Source organism: Heterodontus francisci, chromosome 11 (genome assembly GCF_036365525.1).
Source record: "Heterodontus francisci isolate sHetFra1 chromosome 11, sHetFra1.hap1, whole genome shotgun sequence".
NCBI lineage: Eukaryota > Metazoa > Chordata > Chondrichthyes > Heterodontiformes > Heterodontidae > Heterodontus > Heterodontus francisci.
The window spans coordinates 44,797,870-44,820,421 of record NC_090381.1 but is presented as its reverse complement, the minus strand read 5'-3'; the positions used below and the strand labels follow the sequence as shown (position 1 = coordinate 44,820,421).

Genomic DNA, 22,552 nt, shown 5'->3' with positions numbered 1-22,552 from the left:
GCCATTTCTTTGTTCCCCATAATAAATTCCCCTGTTCCCGACTGTAAGGGACCTACATTTGTCTTCACCAATCTTTTTCTCTTCACATACCTATAGAAACTTTTACGGTCAGTTTTTATGTTCCCCGCAAGCTTGCTCTCGTACTTCATTTTTCCCTTATTAATCAATCCCTTGGTCCTCCTTTGCTGAATTCTAAACTGCTCCCAATCCTCAGATCTGTTGTTTTTTTCTGGCAAATTTATATGCCTCTTCCTTGGATCTAAGGCTATCTCTAATTTCCCTTGTAAGCCATGGTTTGGCTACCTTTCACATTTTACTTTTGTGCCAGACAGGGATAAACAATTGTTGCAGTTCATCCATGTGCTCTTTAAATGTTTGCCATTACCTATCCACCATCATCCCTTTAAGTAACGCTTCCCAATCCGTCATAGCCAACACGCGCCTCATACCTTCGTAGTTTCCCTTACGAAGATTCAGGACCCTAGTCTCCGAATCAACTACGTCACTCTCCATCTTGATGAAGAATTCTATCATATTATAGTCGCTCATCCCCAAGGGGTCTCACACAACTGGATTGTCAATTATTCCTTTCTCATTACACAATACCCAGTCTAGGATGGCCTGTTCTCTAGTTAGTTCCTCAACGTATTGGTCCAGAAAACCATCCCGTATACACTCCAAGAATTTCTCTTCTATGGTATTGTGACTAATTTGATTTGCCCAATCTATATGCAGATTAAAGTAACCCATAATTACAGATGTTCCTTTATTGCATGCATCTCTAATTTCCTGTTTAATGCCATTCCCAACATCACCGCTACAGTTTGGGGGTCTATATACAACCCCCACTAACATTTTTTGCCCCTTAGTGTTTCTCAGCTCCACCCATACAGATTCCACATCGTCAGAGCTAATATCTTTCCTCACTATTGCATTAATTTCCTCTTTAACCAGCAATACAACTCCACCGCATTTTGCTTTTTGTCTGTCCTTCCTAAATACTGAACACCCCTGGATGTTCATTTCCCATCCCTGGTCACCCTGCAGACATGTCTCCGTAATCCCAACTATATCATACCCGTTTACATCTATTTGCGCGATTAATTCATCCACTTTATTGCGAATGCTCCGTGCGTTAAGGCACAAAGCCTAAAGGCTTGTCTTTTTAACATTACTTGTCCCCTTCCCACGATTTTTCACTGTGGCCCTGTTTGATTCTGGCCCTTGATTTCTCTGCCTATCACTTTTCTTATTCCCCTTACTGTCTTTTGTTCTTGACTTTGATTCCCCCCTCCTCTGACTCCTTGTAAAGGTTCCCACCCCCCTGCCATTTTAGTTTAAACCCTCCCCAACCACTCGAGCAAATACTCTCCCGAGGACATCAGTCCTGGTCCTGCCCAGGTTCAGGTGTAACCCGTCCAGTTTGTACTGGTCCCACCTCCCCCAGAACCAGTCCCAATGTCCCAGGAATCTAAAACCCTCCCCCTCACACCACCTCTTCAGCCACGTAGTCATCCGATATATCCTGCTATTTCTACTCTGACTAGTACGTGGCACTGGTAGTAATCCTACCTTTGAGGTCCTACTTTTTAACTTACTTCCTAGCTCCCTAAATTTTGCTTTCAGGACCTCATCCTTTTTTTTACCTATGTCGTTTTTAAATCAATGTGTACCACGACCACTGGCTGTTCACCCTCTCCCTTCAGAATGTCCTGTAACTGATCTGAAACATCCTTGACCCTAGCACCAGGGAGGCAACATACTATCATGGAGTCTCTTTTGCGGCCACAGAAACGCCTATCTATTCCCCTTACATTTGAATCCCCTATAACTATTGCATTACCACACTTTTTACTCCTCCCCTGTGCAGCAGAGCCAACTGTGGTGCAACGAATTGGGCTGTTGCTGCTTTCCCCTGACAGGCCATTCCCCCCAACAGTATCCAAAGCAGGATATCTGTTTTGCAGGGGAATAGCCACAGGAGATTCCTGCACTGCCTGCCTAGTCCTCTTGCTCTGCCTGGTGGTCACCCATCCCTTCCTGCCTGTGGAGTCTGAGCCTGCGGTGTGACCAACTCTCTATACTTGCAGTCTTCGATACTCTCTGCCTCGTGGATGCTCCACAGTGTCCCCAGCCGACGCTCCAGCTCCAAACCCCGGACTTCCAGGAGCTGCACACATGCTGGTCCTGGGCACTGGAAATGTTCCCGGCTTTCGACATGGAGCACGAGGAGCACACCACGGCCTTGAGCTCTCCTCCCATGACTTAACCCTTTAAATTAACCTTTTGGAAGATCTTAACGTCAAATAATATCAGTTACTCTAGGGCCCTTCTTCCCTGGTCATCATTACTACAGAACTCCCCCCAAAAAAACTACTTACTATATATGAAATAAACTGTAAACCTTTCTTACCTTAGATACTTACCCAGCTATTTAGAGCTATTCCCTCACAGCAGTGACTCACCAACCAATCACTTTGCAGCTTTCCTGTGACATCACTGTTGCCTTTTTTTTCTTTTTTTTTCAAAACTCCAGCGCAATGGAAGACATCTGACTGCTCTCCGCTCCTGAAGGTAAGTGAAGGCCCCGAGCCTCGCACTGGATTTATCCGCTCCTGGGTCTCAGTGTTTCCACACAGGTCCGACTGCTCTCCGCTCCTGAACCATTCCTGAACCTTGAGCCACTTCAGCTCCGGGTCCTTGAGCTAGAGTGTGAGTTGGAGACGCTACAACACATAAGGGAAGGGGAGGTATTTCTTCTATTTATTATTCGTTTATGGGATATGGGCATCGCTGGCAAGGCCAGCATTTATTACCCACCCCTAATTGCCCTTGAGAAAGTGGGGGTGAGTTGCTTTTTTGAACCCTTATGATCCGTCTGGTGCAGGTATAGCCACAGTGTTGTTAGGTAGGGAGTTCCAGGATATTGACTCAGCAACAATGAGCAGCGATACATTTCCAAGTCAGATGATGTGTGACATGGAGAGAAATCTGCAGGTGATGGCGTTCCATATGCCTGCTGCACTTGTCCTTCTAGGTGGTAGAGGTCATGGGTTTGGAAGGCGCTGTTAAAGATAATTCTGGATAGTTTTTTTTCCAGGGTACATTGACACCTCTAAAGAAAGCACAGGTGCAGGAAAGGGAGAGTGTGACTGTCAGTCAGCAGGGTATGGGAAACTGAGGGAAGATACAGGAGGTGGCCCCACAGACACTGATCCGATCTGACAGGTACGATGTATCTAATCCTGTGAGGATAAGGAGAAAGACTGTGGGGAGGACAGTCACAATGCTGACTTAGGCACCATGGACATCAGAGGGCAGGGTTATGGGAAAAATGCTAGGATGTGGGACTAAATTGGACAGTTCTCTCAAAGAGCTGGCATAGACATGATGAACCAAATGGCCCCCTTCAGTGCTGTAAGGTTCTCTGATTCTAAGACCCAGGGACCCAGGGTCCAGACAAAAGCTTAGGTCTAGGTGTGGTAAGATCTTGCAGACATGTTTACATCTAATGACTAACTTCACAAACATGTTATTTTTTTTCACAAGTCTAAAACCTTCGTAGTTCTTTTCAGTAGCTTTTAACTGTCTCTGATTGGATGTTATATCATATGAGTTCAACTGGTTGTTGGAGATCTATTCGAGTATTCCTCTATTTATTTGTTCATGGTAAATCAGGTTCATTTGATGGTCAAATTCTTTTTGATGGTCAGAAATTTAGATATTAATAACTTTTAATACTTAAGGTGTGGTGACTTGTCAACTGATGGTCCAGTTGCTTTGGACACCTGACAATAATTTAAATCACATGCATATTTATCTCAATGGCAGGATTGCTGCTGGAAGTGGGTTGAGGTAGGAATTCAAGTGGCTGGCCTAAATTCTGGCGTGACTACAATTCATTTTCTGGGTTATGGTTAATTAAGTACGTAGGGCAGATTTCAAGCATTATCTCTACTCTTCCAATTCACCAGTCACTTTACTGCTCTGTTCCAGAGAGGCACTGTGAGAGGAAAGGAAAAAGTTGTGGGGCTGCAGCAGGGCACTTGTTTCAGCACCCACAATGGGTGGGAACAACTTTAAAGGGGGTTGACACCTCATGTCAGTGCTGGATTTCTAAAATTGGCTCTGAATAAATCAAACTAAAAATAATAGGGATTTTGAGGGGTTGGGAAAGGGAAACCTGGCCAGGTTTTTCACTTTTAAGCCAGAAAAATCTTTCAGCCTGCGTCACACTACCACAATCTCCCGTGCACTTACTACATTCTGGTCTACCCCAACATTGGTGTATCAGAGGGAAATGGAGGGAAATAGACTGGAGTTTACACATAATGGGGTAAGCAATGGACAAGTATCTGTCATTGGCAGGAATGAAAGCAAAAGAACATCTCAACAGCTGATTTTCTGCGTGATGTTGAACAGGCAAGTGTCCATGTCCCATTTCCTTGATCCTCCAGTTTTCGGGCTTGAACTTGGAGAAAGATATTTAATACATACCTTATTCAATTACTCACATACCTCTCAACACATCTGAATAATACAGCACAGGAAACCCCTAAGAACATCTGTAATGATGATTGTATGAGACAGGTTTCCTGTCCAATTAAGGACAGCAGGCGGGCTCTCGAAGCTGCAGGGCTAATCAGAGGCCTTCCAGCTTGAGAACAATGGATGGTAAATAACTGAGAGGGCACTTCCATGCCCTCTAACCAACTTTTTCAATCTTTAAGAAAAAAAGAGATATAGTAGCCATACCACCACTGTTTGGTGGTGGGGCAGGGGAAATCCCTTTACAGGGTGATGTGCAGCTGCATCCATGCCCAGGCAGACAGGAAAGGCCTGTAGGCCTGTCTCGGACACTGGCCCCCTGGCCTGATGCCTGCCTCCAGGCACCTAAATTGGCCTCCGGCGGTATGGAAAACCGGAGGCTGACTGGAAATCCCTCCTTTAATTGCTATTAACAAGGCTCTTAGTGAGCCTAATCAGCTACCTGCTGCATGGGGATGGGCAGTCCTGCTGGCCCTGTACATTCTTTTTCTTTTGGGCCTCCTTATCTCGAGAGACAATGGATACGCGCCTGGAGGTGGTCAGTGGTTTGTGAAGCAGCGCCTGGAGTGGCTATAAAGGCCAATTCTGGAGTGACAGGCTCTTCCACAGGTGCTGCAGAGAAATTTGTTTGTTGGGGCTGTTGCACAGTTGGTTCTCCCCTTGCGCCTCTGTCTTTTTTCCTGCCAACTACTAAGTCTCTTCGACTCGCCACAATTTAGCCCTGTCTTTATGGCTGCCCGCCAGCTCTGGCGAATGCTGGCAACTGACTCCCACGACTTGTGATCAATGTCACACGATTTCATGTCGCGTTTGCAGACGTCTTTATAACGGAGACATGGACGGCCGGTGGGTCTGATACCAGTGGCGAGCTCGCTGTACAATGTGTCTTTGGGGATCCTGCCATCTTCCATGCGGCTCACATGGCCAAGCCATCTCAAGCGCCGCTGACTCAGTAGTGTGTATAAGCTGGGGGTGTTGGCCGCTTCAAGGACTTCTGTGTTGGAGATATAGTCCTGCCACCTGATGCCAAGTATTCTCCGAAGGCAGCGAAGATGGAATGAATTGAGACGTCGCTCTTGGCTGGCATACGTTGTCCAGGCCTCGCTGCCGTAGAGCAAGGTACTGAGGACACAGGCCTGATACACTCGGACTTTTGTGTTCCGTGTCAGTGCGCCATTTTCCCACACTCTCTTGGCCAGTCTGGACATAGCAGTGGAAGCCTTACCCATGCGCTTGTTGATTTCTGCATCTAGAGACAGGTTACTGGTGATAGTTGAGCCTAGGTAGGTGAACTCTTGAACCACTTCCAGAGCGTGGTCGCCAATATTGATGGATGGAGCATTTCTGACATCCTGCCCCATGATGTTCGTTTTCTTGAGGCTGATGGTTAGGCCAAATTCATTGCAGGCAGACGCAAACCTGTCGATGAGACTCTGCAGGCATTCTTCAGTGTGAGATGTTAAAGCAGCATCGTCAGCAAAGAGGAGTTCTCTGATGAGGACTTTCCGTACTTTGGACTTCGCTCTTAGACGGGCAAGGTTGAACAACCTGCCCCCTGATCTTGTGTGGAGGAAAATTCCTTCTTCAGAGGATTTGAACGCATGTGAAAGCAGCAGGGAGAAGAAAATCCCAAAAAGTGTGGGTGCGAGAACACAGCCCTGTTTCACACCACTCAGGATAGGAAAGGGCTCTGATGAGGAGCCACCATGTTGAATTGTGCCTTTCATATTGTCATGGAATGAGGTGATGATACTTAGTAGCTTTGGTGGACATCCGATCTTTTCTAGTAGTCTGAAGAGACCACGTCTGCTGACGAGGTCAAAGGCTTTGGTGAGATCAATGAAAGCAATGTAGAGGGGCATCTGTTGTTCACGGCATTTCTCCTGTATCTGACGAAGGGAGAACAGCATGTCAATAGTCGATCTCTCTGCACGAAAGCCACACTGTGCCTCAGGGTAGACGCGCTCGGCCAGCATACTTCAGCAAAAATCGCTGATGCAGGGAACAGGTTTGTAAAACCAGAACGTTGGTGGCGCCAGAATCTTCGGGTCCTGTCCACCTCCATTCCTGTCCCTGGAGGGGCCCGGAAATCCTATCCTTTGCATCTGTCTTCACAGTAGAAGACACAAAAAAGTATCAGAAATTGTAGGGAACCAAAGGTCCCAAGATGGTAAGGAACTTAAAGCAATCAATATTAGTAATATTGGTGAAACTAATGGGACTAAAAATCAAAAAAAAAATTCCCTGGACCTGAGGACCTACATCCTAGGGTTTTAAAAGACATGGCTGCAGAGATAGTAGATGCACTGGTTTTGATCTTCCAGAATTCCCGACAGTCTAGAATGGTCCCAGTGGATTGGAAGGTAGCAAATGTAACTCCGCTGTTCAAGAAAGAAGGGAGAGAGTAAACAGTGAAATATAGGCCCGACAGCTTGACGTCAGTAGTAGGGAAAATGCTAGAATCTATTACTAATGCTGTGGTAATCAATCTCAATATGATTAGGCAGAGTCAATATGGTTTCATGAAATGGAATTCATGTTTCATAAATCTATTAGAGTTTCTTGAGAGTGCAACTAGCTGGTTAGATAAAGAGGAACCAGTGGATATAGTATGTTTGGATTTCCAGAAGGCATTTGAGAAAGTGCCACACAAGAGGTTGCTACACAAGATTAAGGCTCATGGGATTGGGATTAATATTATGACAGAAACCACACTTGCCAAATGGATACATATAAATCTCATCGTACGGAATCCGACTTGAATTTTTTACTGGACATTGAACATAACTTGTTTAAAAAAAGACCACAGAGTTGGACAGCTGAAACATGGCTGCACATTTGCATTCTGAGAGACAGTTGACTAGAGAGACAAAGGGAGTGCTCTGATTCAATTAACAAGATTGGTTGGCAATCAGAAAAATCAACCTTCTTTGTCTGTGTAAGAGCCAGCACTCCACCCCCCACCTCCTCACTGAGTGTGTCTAGTAAGCTTTGAAGAATCCACAACCCTCGCAGATGATGCTGTTTCAAATGAAAAGCTGGTCACATGACTTATCTGCTGGCCAGACTGGGAACGGTTTTTGATTGTGCCTCACAGAAAGGTTTGAGGCAGTCTGCAATTTGAAGACCAAAGAAAAGGAAGGTACCTCTCTCTCTCTCCCTGTCTCTCTCTCAAGCAAAGTCCCAGGGACCCATGGAAGCAGCTTAAGCCTCAAGACAGAACACCTCTCCAGCCTTCTGGTACCAGAGAAACAAGTTTGAAAGTGTGCACTGGACCCCAGTGGGAACTGGAAGACTTCAACTCCAATCAAGGACTCTATAGCAAAACTAAAGACAGTAACTGAATTCCATTTACTCCTCCAAACACTCCCCCTTTAATTCTTTCTCCTCCTCTGTATCCTCCTCTGTGTGTGTTTATCTCTTATGCATGCTAGCGTGGTTGCGTCGCGTATTTTTAGTAACTTTAACTACGTTAGAGTGTTAAGGCTAATCAACTTACATCTTTCTTGTTTAAACCTGAGGAAACCTGTCTGGTTAGTTCATTTACAATTACAATTAGAGATCAGTGAGCAAGGACTCACTGAGGTGAAGCTAAAAACTCTGTGTTTTAAAAGTTAAACCCTGTTATGGCCAAACCAGGAAAGGGGCGAAGGGGAGCCTGAGACTCCTTCCTCACCTGGCTGTAACAATATATTAGCATGGATTGAGGATTGGTTAACCAACAGAAAACAGAGAGTAGGGATAAATGGGTCATTTTCGGGACAGCAGGGTGTCACAAGTGGAATGCTGCAAGGATCTGTGCTTGAGCCTCAGCTATTTACAATCTATAGCAATGACTTAGTGAGGGGACTGAGTGTAATACAGCCAAGTTTGCTGACAATACAAAGCTAGGTGGGAAATCAAGCTGTGAGGAGACATAAAGAAACTACAAAAAGATATATCAGTTAAGTGATTGGACAAAAAACTGGCAGATAGAATATAATGGGCTGCAATTTCGGGCAAAAACAATGGCGGCCCGCCCGTGCGGGCCATACGTCGCAGAGCCACCATGATATTAAGCACAGCAGCTCATTTAAATAGCCAGGGGTGCCATCCCCCCGCCCCTCGATGCCGTGGGAGGGGCGGGCTGTCCATTCCCAGCAATGGCGTCAGCTGCCTGTGTGCAGGCACTGACACCATTTTTAAAGGGCCTTGAGCCCGACCGTTGAATTCAAAAATTTAAAGAGACATTGAATAAAAAAAAATTAATTTTGCTGCTCTCCCCTCCCCCAATAACCATAGAATTAATTACTTGCCCTCTCCCCGCAAAACCATGTCCACTTTAGCTTCCCCCCCAAAATTACATAAACATTAAACTATAACCCTTCCCATCATCCCCTACACCAATGATATTACTTTGACCCCCCCCCCCACCACACTGAGAAACTTACCTCCTCACCCCTCTCCACCAGTGCTCCGCCTCGGTTCCTCGGATGGGGATCCAAAGGTGTGGGAGTGCTGATCAGCGGCAGGAAAATCGCACCGGGACAGACGGTGGGAACATATTAATTAATTATGTTTTATTAATTAATTCTTAATTAATTATTATTAATTCATTAATTTATTTAAATATGTAAATGGGGCTCCCATCACCGAGCGGCGGGGGTGCCGCCACGAAGCCTTGCTGCTGCTGGCAATATCCTGCTGGTCCCTCCCGGCGTCGGGATGCACGATGGCCCTCTCCTGGAGGCATTTTCCGGCCTCCCTCCGCCACAACCCCCGACGTCGGGGAGTCTGTAAAATTCAGCCTTATATGTGAGCGTGAAATTATCCCCTTTGGTAGAAAGAATGGAAAAGCAGAATAATTTTTAAAAGATGGGAGATTAGTAAATGTTGGGTTTCGGAGGGATTTAGCTGTTCTTGAACATGACTCACAGAAGGTTAACATCAGGTACAGCAAGTAATTAGGAAGGCAAATGGTCTGTTAGCCTTTATTGCAAGGGGCTTTCAGTATAAAAGTAAGGAAGCTTTGCTGCAATTATATAGGGCTTTGGTGAGACCATACCTGGAGTACTGTGTAAAGTTTTGGTCTCCTTACCTATAGAAGGATAAACTTGCCTTGGAGTGGGGTGCAACAAAGGTTCACTATTTTGCTTCCTGGGACGAAAGGGCTGTCCTATGAGGAGAGATTGAGTAGAATGGGCCTATGTTCTCTGGACTTTAGAAGAATGAGAGGTGACCTCATTGAAACGCATCAGATTCTTAAAGGTCTTGACAAGGTAGATACTGGAAGGCTTTTTCCTTTGACTAGACAGTTGAGAACTTGGGTCATTGTCTCAAGATAAGGGCTCGGCCATTTAGGACTGAGATGAGGAGAAATTTCTTCACTCAGAGGAGTTCACTACCCCAGTGGGCTGTGAATGCTCAGTTTTTGAGTAGATTCAAAACTGAAATCAATAGATTTTTGGGCACTAAGGGAATTATGGATAAGGGGATAGGGCGGGAAAATGGAGTTAATGTAAAAGTTCAGCCATGATCTCATTGAATGGCAGAGCAGGGTCAAGGGGCCAAATGGCTTAATCCTGCTCCCACTTCTTATGTTCTTATGTTTTTAATTCCAATTCTTAATGAGCCTTTCACTTTGCATCAGTAGATAGAAAAAAATGAACCAGAAATTATGTTTTTTTAATATTTGTTTTCAGAATATGGACATTACTGGCAAGGCTCGCATTTGTTGCCCATGCCCAATTGCTCTTGAGAAGGTGGTGGTGAGCCACTTTCTTGAACTGCAGCAATCCATGTGGTGCAGGTGCACCCACAGAGAAGGAGTTGCAGGATTTTGACCGTGAAGGAATGGTGATATAGTTCCAAGTCAGGATGGTGTGTGCCTTGAAGGGGAACTTGCAGATGGTGGTGTTCCCATGTGTCTGCTGCTCTGTTCTCCTAAGTAATAGAGGTCACAGATTTGGAAAGTGCTGTTGAAGGCGGCTTGGCCAGTTGCTGCAGTGCATCTTGTGGGTGGTACACACTACTGCCACTGTTGCCGGTGGTGGAGGAGTGATTGTTTAAGGTGGTGGATGAGGTGCTGATCAAGCGGCTGCATTGTCTTGGATGGTGTTGAGCTTCTTGAGTGTTGTTGGAGCTGCACTCATCCAGGCAAATGGAAAGTATTCCATCACACTCCTGACTTGTGCCTTGTGGATGGTGGACATGGTTTGAGGAGTCAGGAGGTGAGTTACTTGCTACGGAATTCCTAGCCTCTGACCTGCTCTTGTAGCCAAAGTATTTATTTGGCTGATTCAGTTAAGTTTCTGGCCAGTGATAACCCATGTTGATAGTGGGGGATTCAGCAATGGTACTGCTGTTGAATGTAAGGGGAGATGGTTAGATTCTCTCTTATTTGAGATCGTCATTGCGTGGTGTGGTGCGAATATTACTTGCCACTTATCAGCCCTAACCGAAATGTTGTCCAGGCCTTCCTGCATGAACATGGACTGCTTCAGTAACTGAGGAATTACAAATGGTATTGAAGACTGTGTAATCATCAGTGAACATCCTCACTTCTGACCTTATTTTGGAGGGAAGGTCATTGATGAAGCAACTGAAGATGGTTGGGCCTAGGACTCTACCCTGAGGAACTCCTGCAGCAATATCCTGGGGCTGAGATGATTGGCCTGCAACAACCACAATCATCTGCCTTTGTGCTAGGTATGACTCCAACCAGTAGCGGGTTTTCCCCCTGATTCCTATTGACATCAATTTTACTTGGGCTCTTTGTTGCCACACTCAGTCAAATGCTGCCTTGATGTCAAGGGCAATCACTCTTACCTCATTTCTGGAGTTCAGCTTTTTGTTCATGTTTGGACCAAGACTGTAATGAGGTCAGAAGATAAGTGGCCCTGATGGGACCCAAATTGAATGTCAGTGATCTGGTTATTGCTGAGTAAGTGCTGCTTGATAGCACTGTCGATAACACCTTCCATCACTTTACTGATGATTGAGAGTAGACTGATGGGGCAGTAATTGGCCAGATTGGATTTGTCCTGCTTTTTGTAGACCGTATATTAAAATAACAGGCAACCAGCAGATTTAGTCACACTTGCAGAATGAGTGGAGGTTTTCCACAAAGCGGTCGCCCGTTCTACATTTGGTCCCCCCATCATAGACTGCAGCGTGAGCAGCAAATGTAGTATACTAAAGTGAAAGAGTAAACTGATGTTTTACCTGGAAGGATGGAGGGAAAAGGGCAGGTGTTGAATCTTCTACACTTGGAATGGTACATGCACTGTGAAGGGGATGGGCTGTGGAGGGTGTTTGAGGTCTGGACCAGGTACCCAGGGAAGGAACAGTCCCTTCGGAATGCTGAAAGGGTAGGGAAGAGGAAGATGTGTTTGGTGGTGGAGTAACAATGGAGTTTGATGTCAGAGTTAAGTTCACAATCTATATTGCCTTGAGGCACCAGTAGATGTCGTAAATCTCTGTGGGTGATATTAACATAAAAATATGCAATCTTTTTCTTTAGGCAGTAGCCTGACTGTATCATAGTGCTCAATCTTCCACCGCAATGCTCTGGTTTCACTTTTGAGGCTGCTTTGTGATAAATTGTTATTTGTAGCATCGTGATATTTTGATCGTTTTCTCTTTACCATTTGTCCACTATCTAAAAGGCACAAGTTAGCAGTGTGATGGCATACTCTCCAATTGTCTGGATGGGTGCAGCTTCAAGAACACTCAGGAAGCTCAACACCATCCAGGCTAAAGCAGCCTGCTTGATCAACACCCCATCCACCACCTTAAACATTCATTCTGTTCACCACCAATGCACAGTGGCAGCAATGAGTACCATCTACAAGATGCATTGCAACACCTTCTTCGACAGCACCTACCAAACTCACAACCTCTTCCACCTGGAAGGACAAGGACAGCAGATGTGTAGGAACATCACCATCTGCAAGTTCCCCACCAAGACATACACCAGCCTAACTTGGAAATATATCACTATTCCTTCACTGTCGCTGGATCAAAATCCTGGAACTCCCTCCCTAACAGCACTGTGGGAGTACCCACACCAGATGGACTGCAGCAGTTCAAGAAGGGAGCTCACCATCACTTTCTCAAGGGCAATTAGGGAAGGGCAACAAATGCTGGCCTTCCCAGTGATGCCTACGTCCCGTGAAATGAATTTTAAAAAATCTCTCCATACTTCAAAACTTATGCCACTGAATTAACTGTATTAACCTTTCATTAGCTGCTTTCATGTTGAACTTAACCTTTCCAGGAACTTTCTAAGACCTCTATAGATGTTACATATCTTACACTTAACATTAAGTACCACCTCAGCTGACTTGATCAACAATACCAAGCACATTGATTTACATGAACCACATAAAAAATGCAATTCAGATAAACAAATAGGTCCAGGACACTTAAACTGATAACTTTCAATTAATTTGATAAATCACACTTCCAATGTAGGTGAATCACTGGGGGGAAGCATACATTACTGATAATCTGGGCTCAAGGCTTACTGGTACCATGCTATTTGTCCAAGGTCCATAGTAAACAAATCCCTGCTTTTTTAGCTCATCATTTTTTCCAGTACAACCAGCAATATCTGCACTAAGGCATAAATACATGTTAAGAATACATCCAATAATTTGATCATCTTTCATTATCCATTATTGTTCATTTAATGACTGTAACCAGAGAGGCAATTGATGATTTTAAGTTCGTGTAGCCAAGGCGAATATGGCAAACTGAATTCTGGAAGTCAACTAGTATGGGTTGAAATAGTTTCCTCTGTGCTCTTGGTCTTTGATTTCCAGAAATCCTTAATGATCAAATAGTAATACATTGCATCCAGGCAACAGTTTATGGTTGCCAAGCACTGAGAAATCTGGAGAAAGGCTCGCAGAGGTGTCAAGTAATCACTTGCTATATAGCAGTTTTTTGCTAAAAAGTACAGCAGCATGGCGACATGATATGGTGTAAAGCAGAGGAGGAAGGTTACCAGATTTGAAGAGATCACATTCATAGACGTCCTCATGTTTGTATCTTCTCTTTCTTCATCCACTCTTTGCAATGTTCTGATTATCTGAATACTACAGAAAATCACTGTAACTGCAGCAATTAAAAATATGGTTTCCATGCTCAGGGGAATTATGCCCCTTTTCCAAAATTCAGAAAAATTTGCGAAGCACGTTTGGTTTTCCGGACCACTGTCAGATTGGATGTAATTTGGAATGCTTGCAGACCAGACACAAACCCAGATCACAGTGCAGGCAATGATGGCTTTCTTTGGAGATCTGAGAGTTTGTGCCAGAAAAGGATGTTTGATAGCGACATATCGATCCAGCGATATCAGCATTATTAGCAAGATAGTCCCATACGTGTTCACAAAGTACAGGGATTCCACAAACTCACAGAACCTTGGTCCCAGATGCCACTTTCCACCCACCTGGTAGGCATAGATCTTGAAAGGCAAGGAGAAAAGCAGGAATATGTCAGAAAAAATTAGGTTTGTCATGTAGATTGTAGATTCCATCCAATTCTTTAATCTAAAGCAGAGTATCCAGAGTGCAACTGAATTAATGATCAGTCCCAGGATGAATGTTGGTATGTGCACTCCATACTGAAGTGTCTTCATGAATTCAAAGTCCGTTGTGTTGTTCAAATTGCACATATTTACTGAAAGTCGAAGCAGGAAGGTTGGTTGTATGCTGTATCTGACTTAGGTAATAAGTTCTTACTTTTCACTTGAATCTGTTGTAATTTTCAATTGCTTTCACAATTTGAGAAGGATAAATGTCGTTAAATTAAATCTGAAACTCGACCTGCATTATTGATGAAATAGCAATGCACATTGTTGAGCTTTTTCATGTGACACCTGTTTATAGTATGAGCCACATCCTGTATTACGTGAATGTCAGAAACAGAATGACCACATCACCGTATCTTGAAGCAGAACCTGAAACTACTAAATAGTGAGGGATGTATGAAAACTCCTGAGGTTAGGGGAACACTTTATTTAAGAGCTCTTCAAATGACATTTATTAGAGGTACGGTAACATTGTTGTTAATTACTGGACTAATGATCCAGAGATATGAGTTCAAATCCTAGCATGGCTGCTGGTTAATTAACTAAATCTAGAATAAAAAGCTAGTATCAGCAATGGTGACTACGACACTACTGAATTGTGGTACAAGCCTATCTACTTCAATGATGACCTTTAGGGAAGCGTAGCTATTGTCCTTATCTGCTCTTGTCTATATGTGAGTTAGAACCACAGCAATGTGGTTAACTCCTAACTGCCCTCTGACATGGCTTTGCAAGCCATTCAATTGTATTCAAGATTATTGAATACTAATACTCTGAATGAATTTTTTTTGGCAGAGAAAAATACACTCCCAGTAGAGGGCCTCCTCCTGTACAGCTTCTCTTCCCTGTTATACTCAATCTTTTAGTGGAAGTAATGCACAGCAGAAATTGACATGAGAATGGATGGTGAAACCAGCAGGCAGCTTGTACCATTATAATATATATCAACATGCATTAGGCATAGACAGAATTTGCCAAGGGAATAGTATTTAAGAACGTGTGGAAGATGATGTTTAGTGATGAAGGACACTATTTCAGAGAGCATTTTGCAGCACAATGGATGTTCATGCAGACAACTGTAAGAGTGTGGCTGTGCAGTTACTGTGCATGCTGCAGATGCTTCATAAACAACACAATGAAGAAGTCATTATTGGGTTGCCGAGCTTGGCAAAGCTAATGAAACTTTAAACCTCTTGCAGCACAGTAGTCATGGTTGCTGAGGGATGTAATTTGCATTTTATGTTACAGGCTATCTCTTGCCACAGAACCTGAATTAGTCATTCCCCCTGTGTGGCCACCATCTGCAGGGAACAGGTTTCACTCCTCTGGTTCATTTGCCCTGACAAGATCTCGACAGCCTATTGGAAAACTCTGGAGCAGAACAACATCTTCGCCTACTTGTTACTATTCTTTTCAATGTCACTGCAATAATAATTATGCCTTGTATATAGCAATTTCCCATTCACTAATGAATCAACTGGAGCTCACCCACAGGGCTGGATTTTAAGCTGCTGTACTGCTGTGATCTACCGTGCGGCGGCTTGTTTAAATACCCAGGTCGGCCCCACACCCCCAATCACGTGGGGGGATGGGCTCTCTGATGCCAGCAATAGCGTCAGCTGCCTGTGCACAGGTGCCGGCGCCATTTCTAAAGGGCAGCCAGCCCTGCCAGTTAATTTACATTTTTAAAGAGTTACCCCCCACCCCCCCACAATAGAGTCATAGAGTTATACAGCGCAGAAACAGGCCCTTCGGCCCATCGTGTCTATGCCGGCTATCAAGCACCTTACTATTCTAATCCCATTTTCAAACACTTGGCCCGTAGCATTGTAAACTATGGCATTTCAAGTGCTCAGCTAAATACTTCTTAAATGTTGTGAGGGTTCCTGCCTCTACCACCTCTTCAGGCAGTGTGTTCCCGATTCCAACCACTCTCTGAGTGAAATTTTTTTTCCTCAAATCCCCTCGAAACCTCCTGCCCCTTATCTTAAATCTATGCCTCCTGGTTATTGACCGCTCCTCTAAGGGAAAAAAGTTTCTTCCTATCTATCTTATCAATGCCCCTCATAATTTTGTATACCTCAATCATATCCCCCCTCAGCCTTCTCTGCTCTAAGGAAAACAACCCTCGCCTTTTCAGTCTCTCTTCATGTTTCTATAGGTATGTGAAGAGAAAAAGATTAGTGAAGACAAATGACCTCCCTTACAGTCAGAAACAGGGGAATTTATTATGGAGAGCTAAGAAATGGCTGACCAACTAAATGCATACTTTGGTTCTGTCTTCACAAAGGAGGACACAAATATCATACCAGAAAAGTTGGGGAACACAGTGTTTAGTGAGAGAGAGGAAATGAAGGAAATCAGTATGAGTAGAGGAATGGTGTTGGGGAAATTGATGGGATTGAAGGCCAATAAATCTCCAGGGACTGATGGTCTGCATCCCAGAGTACATAAGGAAGTGGCCGTAGAAATAGTGGATGTATTGGCGGTCGTCTTCCAAGATTCTATAGACTCTGGAACAGTTCCTACAGATTGGAGGATAGCTAATGTAACCCCACTATTTAAAAAGGGAGGTAGAGAGAAAGCAGGGAATTATAGACCAGTCAGCCTGACGTCGGCAGTGGGGAAAATTCGAGAGTCCATTATCAAAGATTTTATAGCAGAGCACTTGGAGAACAGTGGTAGAATCGGACAGAGTCAGCATGGAGTTACGAAAGGGAAATCATGCTTGACAAATCTATTAGAATTCTTCGAGGATGTAACTTTATAGAGTTGATGAGGGGGAGCTAGTGGATGTGGTTTATTTGGACTTTCAGAAGGCTTTTGACTAAGTCCCACATAAGAGATTAGCATGTAAAATTAAAGTGCAAGGGATTGGGTTTAGTGTATTGCAATGGATAGAAAATTGGTTGGCAGACAGGAAACAAAGAGTAGGGATAAATGCGTCTTTTTCCGAATGGCAGGCAGTGACTAGTGGGGTAGCGCAGGGATCGGTGCTAGGACCCCAGCAATTCACAATATATATTAATGATTTAGATGAGGGAACTAAATGTAATATCTCCAAATTTGCAGATGACACAAAACTGGGTGGGAGGGTGAGTTGTGAGGAGGATGCAGAGAGGCTTCAGGGTGATTTGGGCAAGTTGAGTGAGTGGGCAAATGCATGGCAGATGCAGTATAATGTGGATAAATGTGAGGTTATCCACTTTGATAGCAAAAGCAGGAAGGCAGATTATTATCTGAACAGCTATAAACTGAGAGGGCAATATGCAGCGAGACCTGGGTGTTCTCGTACACCAGTCGCTGAAGGTAAGCATGCAGATCCAACAGGCAGAAAAAAAGGCAAATGGTATGTTGGCTTTCATAGCGAGAGGATTTGAGTACAGGAGCAGGGATGTCTTGCTGCAATTATACAGGGCCTTGGTGAGGCCACACCTGGATTATTGTGTGCAGTTTTGGTCTCTTTATCTGAGGAAGGATGTTCTTGCTATAGAGGGAGTGCAACGAAGGTTTACCAGACTGATTCCTGGGATGGTGGGACTGACATATGAGGAGAGATTGAGTCGGTTAGGATTATATTCGCTGGAGTTCAGAAGAGTGAGCGGGGATCTCATAGAAACCTATAAAATTCTAACAGGACTTGACAGGGTAGATGCAGGAAAGATGTTCCCGATGGTGGGGAAGCCCAGAACCAGAGGTCATAGTCTAAGGATATGGGGTAAACCATTCAGGACTGAGATGAGGAGAAATATCATCACCCAGAGAGTGGTGAACCTGTGGAATTCGCTACCACAGAAAGCAGTTGAGGCCAAAACATTGCAAATTTTCAAGAAGGAGTTAGATATAGCTCTTGGGTTTAAAGGGATCAAAGGATATGGGGCGAAAGTGGGAACAGGTTATTGAGTTGGACGATCAGCCATGATCATAATGAATGGCGGAGCAGGCTCGAAGGGCCGAATGGCCTACTCCTGCTCCTATTTTCTATGTATGTTTCAATGTATGTTTCATAGCTGAAATGCTCCAGCCCAGGCAACATCCTGGTGAATCTCCTCTTCACCCTCTCCAGTGCAATCACATCCTTCCTATAGTGTGGTGCCCAGAACTGTACACAGTACTCCAGCTGTGGCCGAACAAGTGTTTTATACAGCTCCATCACAACCTCCCTGCTCTTATATTCTATGCCTCAGCTAATAAAGGCAAGTATCCCATATGCCTTCTTAACCACCTTCTCTACCTGTGCTGCTGCCTTCAGTGATCTATGGACAAGTACACCAAGGTCCCTCTGATCCTCTGTACTTCCCAGGGTCCTACCATCCATTGTATATTAACTTGCCTTGTTAGTCCTCCCAAAATACATCACCTCACACTTCTCAGGATTAAATTCCATTTGCTACTGCTCCGCCCATCTTACCAGCCCATCTATATTGTCCTGTAATCTAAGGCTTTCCTCTTCACTATTTACGACACCACCAATTATCGTGTCATCTGTGAACTTACTGATCATACCTCCTATATTCACATCTAAATCATTAATGTACACTCCAAACAGCAAGGGTCCCAGCACCGATCCCTGTGGTACACCACTAGTCTCAGGCTTCCACTCGCAAAAACAACCCTTGACCATCACCCTCTGCCTCCTGCTATTAAGCCAATTTTGTATCCAATTTGCCAAATTGCCCTGGATCCACTGGGCTCTTACCTTCTTAACGAATCTCCCATGCGGGACCTTATCAAAAGCCTTACCGAAGTCCATGTTGACTACATCAACTGCTTTACCCTCATCTACTCATCTAATTGCCGCCTCGAAAAATTCAATCAAGTTAGACACGATTTCCCCCGACATAGCCATGCTGATTATCCCTGATTAATCCCTGCCTCTCCAAGTGTAGATTAATCCTGTCCCTCAGAATTTTTTTCAATTGTTTCCCTACCACTGATGACAGGCTCACCAGGCTGTAATTACCTGATTTATCCCTGCTACCCTTCTTGAATAATGATACCACATTAGTTGTCCTCCAATTCCCTGGTACCTCTCCTGTGGCCAGAGAGTATTTGAAAATTTGTGTCAGAGCCCCTGCTATCTCCTCCCTTGCCTCACATAACAGCTTGGGATACTTGTCATCTGGGCCTGGGGATTTATCCACTTTTAAGCACACTAAAACAGCTAATACCTTCTTCCTTTCAATGCTAATATGTTCAAGTATATCACAATCCCCCACCCTGATCTCTACACCGACATCGTCCTTCTCCATAGTGAAAACAGATGAAAACTAATCATTTAAAACCTCCCCTAAGTCCTCCGGCTCCACAAGCAGATTGCCACATTGGTCCCTAATGGGCCCTACTTTTTCCCTGGTTATCCTCTTGCCCTTAATATACTTATAAAACACCTTAGGATTTTCCTTTATCTTGCCTGCCAGTGTTTTTTCATGTCCCCTCTTCGCTCTTTTAATTACTTTTTTAAGTACCATCATACACTTTCTATACTCCTCTAGTGCCTCCACTGTTTTCAGTGCCCTGAATCTGCCATAAGCCTCCTTTTTTTGCCTCTGTATCACTTGACATCCAGGGTTCCCTGGATTTGTTTGTCCTACCCTTCACATTAATGGGTACATGTTGGCTCTGAAGTCTCACTATTTCCTGTTTGAATGATTCCCACTGGTCTGATGTAGACTTTCCTACAAGTAGCCACTCCCAGTCTACCTCAGCCAGATCCTGTTTTATCATATCAAAATCGGCCTTGCCCCAATTCAGTACTTTTATTTCTGGCCTGTCTTTGTCCTTTTCCATCACTACCTTAAATCTGACAGAGTTATGATCACTGTCCCTGAAACGCTCCCCCACTGACACTTCTACGACTTCTCCGGCTTCATTCCCTCAGATTAGATCCAGTACTGCCCCTTCTCTTATAGGACTTTCTACGTAGTGGCTCAAAACGCTCTCCTGTATGCATTTTAAGAATTCTGCCCCCTTTAAACCTTTTGCACTAAGACTATCCCAGTTAATATTGAGGAAATTGAAATCCCCTACTATTATTTCCCTATTATTTTTACACGTCTCTGACATTTGCTTACATATCTGCTCCTCTCTCTGCTCCTGACTGTTTGGAGGCCTGTAGTACACTCCCAGCCAAGTGATTGCTCCCGTTTTTGTTTTTATGTTCTACCCATATGGCCTCATTTGAGGATCCTTCTAAGATATCATCCCTCCTTACTGCAGTAATTGACTCCTTGATCAATAGTGCAATACCACCTCCTCTTTTATCCCCTCCCCTGTCACGCCTGGAGATTCTATACCCTGGAATGTTGAGCTGCCAGTCCTGCCCCTCCCTCAACCATGTCTCTGTGATAGCAATAATATCATAATTCCATGTGCTAATCATCGCCCTCAATTCATCTGTCTTACTAATAAGACTCCTGGCATTAAAATAGATGCAATCCAGCCTTGCATTTTTTACCTGCGCCTTAACAGGTCTATATTTGCTTTGCCTTCCAGACTGACTCAGTTTCTCTTTTATATTTGACTGTGCATCACCCCCCTACTGTACCTCCACTCTGTATCCCATCCCCCTGCCAAATTAGTTTAACCAACACCCCCCGCCCCCCCAACGGCACTAGCAAACCTCCCAGCAAGGATGTTGGTCTCATTCCGGTTCAGGTGCAACCCGTCAGACTTGTACAGGTCCCACCTTTGCCAGAAACAGACACAGTGATCCAGGAAACTAAAGCCCTCCTTCCTGCACCGTCTCCTCAGCCACACATTCATCTGCTCTATCCTTCTATTCCTATACTCACTAGCACATGGCACCGGGAGTAATCCAGAGATTACAACCTTTGAGGTCCTGCTTTTTAATCTGCTACCTAGCTCCCTAAATTCTTGTTGCAGGACCTCATCCCTCTTTCTACCTATGTCGTTGGTACCAATGTGTACCACGACCTCTGACTGTTCACTCTCCCCCTTCAGAATGTCCTGCAGCTGCTCCGTGACATCCTTGACCCTAGCACCAGGGAGGCAACATACCATCCTGGAGTCACGTGTGCAGCCACAGAAATGCCTATCTGTATCCCTTACGACAGAATCCCCTATCACTCTAGCTCTTCCACTTCTTTTCTTCTCCTCCTGTGCAGCTGAGCCACCGGTGGTGCCACAGACCTGGCTCTTTCTGCTTTACCCTGAAAAGCTATCTACCCCAACATTATCCAAAATGGAAAATCTGTTAGCTAGGGAGATGGACCCAGGGGACTCCTGCACTACCTGCCTAATTCTTCTACTCCGTCTGGCGGTCACCCATTCCCTTTCTGCCTGAGCAGTCTTTACCTGCGATGTGACCACCTCCCTGTGCATGCTATCCATGATGGTCTCAGCCTCGGATAAAATTCTAATGCCCCTTTCCCACCCCATAACAATAAAATTAAATATCTGCTCTTCCCCCCAAAAGCACTTACATTACAAATAATACCTTACCCCTCCAGACTGTACAAAGTTCACAATTCACCCGTTCCCACTGTCCCCTAAACAGATGATGATAATTAGAACCCGCCCCCGCATTAGAAATCTCACATTCCCCCCTTTCCCACCAGTGTTGCACCTGCTTTCCCCAGACAAGAAAATGAAGGCATGCGAGTGTCGGCCTCCACACTGAAGATCTCGGCCCGATCGTTAGATCACAGTTTTTAAATGTATGCATTTTATTAATTTACATATGTTAATCCATGTCCTGTTGCCCAGCTGTCAGTCTGGCTTGCAGTGTGGTGCATTTGTGCATATTGGAAGCTACATATATTAATACACAGGGCCCTGATCTTTGCAGGCAGAAAGAATATGTACACACATTGCGCCTGTTTCAGCTAAACAAAATAAGTGACAGCCATTTGCTGGTTCATTTTTTAAGGGCAATGCCTGGACCAATCAGAGTCAAGCTGCTTGGTTTAAATTTAAAACAAAGCTTGCCAGTTAACTGTCAGTCACCATAAACTGGTGCATTCTCCATGACAACGGTTCTACCAATCTGAGTCCATTTGCCAACCAATTAGCACTCTCTTCTCATACAGTATAAATTTGTTGTTTCCCTTACATTTGTATTCTTGTGAATTGTCCTGATGAGTGCAAGACGAAAAGCTTCAATAAAATGTCTCTATTTTCAGCAATATTCATGTTCTGTACTACCAAACGACTATTTGGAAATGAAATGATTGCTTTTGCATAGGTAAACATAACAATCACTTTCTACACAGCAAGATTCCACAAACCACTATGAATAAATCAATAATCAACTTATTATGATTGTGTTGATTGATGATGGCTGAGATATATTACTTTTCAAATGTCACCATGATATCTTTAGCACCAACTGACTAATTTGCAATTTGTTTTATTCATTCATGTGATGTGAGTGTCACTGGCAAGGCCAGCATTTATTGCCCATCT

General features: G+C 44.3%; 1 protein-coding gene and 1 long non-coding RNA gene across 3 annotated transcripts in view; one reads left to right on the top strand and one right to left on the bottom strand.

Annotated features, from left to right (window-relative positions):
- LOC137375238 (uncharacterized) overlaps positions 1-22,552 on the top strand; it is a 68,119-nt gene that overhangs the window by 6,569 nt on the left and 38,998 nt on the right. The window contains exons 2-3 of one of the 2 annotated variants that reach the window (XR_010975957.1): positions 2,537-2,574; positions 15,374-22,238. This is a non-coding gene — a long non-coding RNA (uncharacterized lncRNA). Of the gene's footprint in view, positions 1-2,536; positions 2,575-15,373; positions 22,239-22,552 lie in introns of those variants that run through there. The other variant, XR_010975958.1, reaches the window with a different exon arrangement.
- LOC137374859 (G-protein coupled receptor 55-like) lies at positions 12,949-14,385 on the bottom strand. Its single transcript, XM_068041416.1, has one exon. The coding sequence runs from the start codon at positions 14,207-14,209 to the stop codon at positions 13,298-13,300; it is 912 nt and encodes a 303-aa protein (XP_067897517.1). The 5' UTR covers positions 14,210-14,385; the 3' UTR covers positions 12,949-13,297.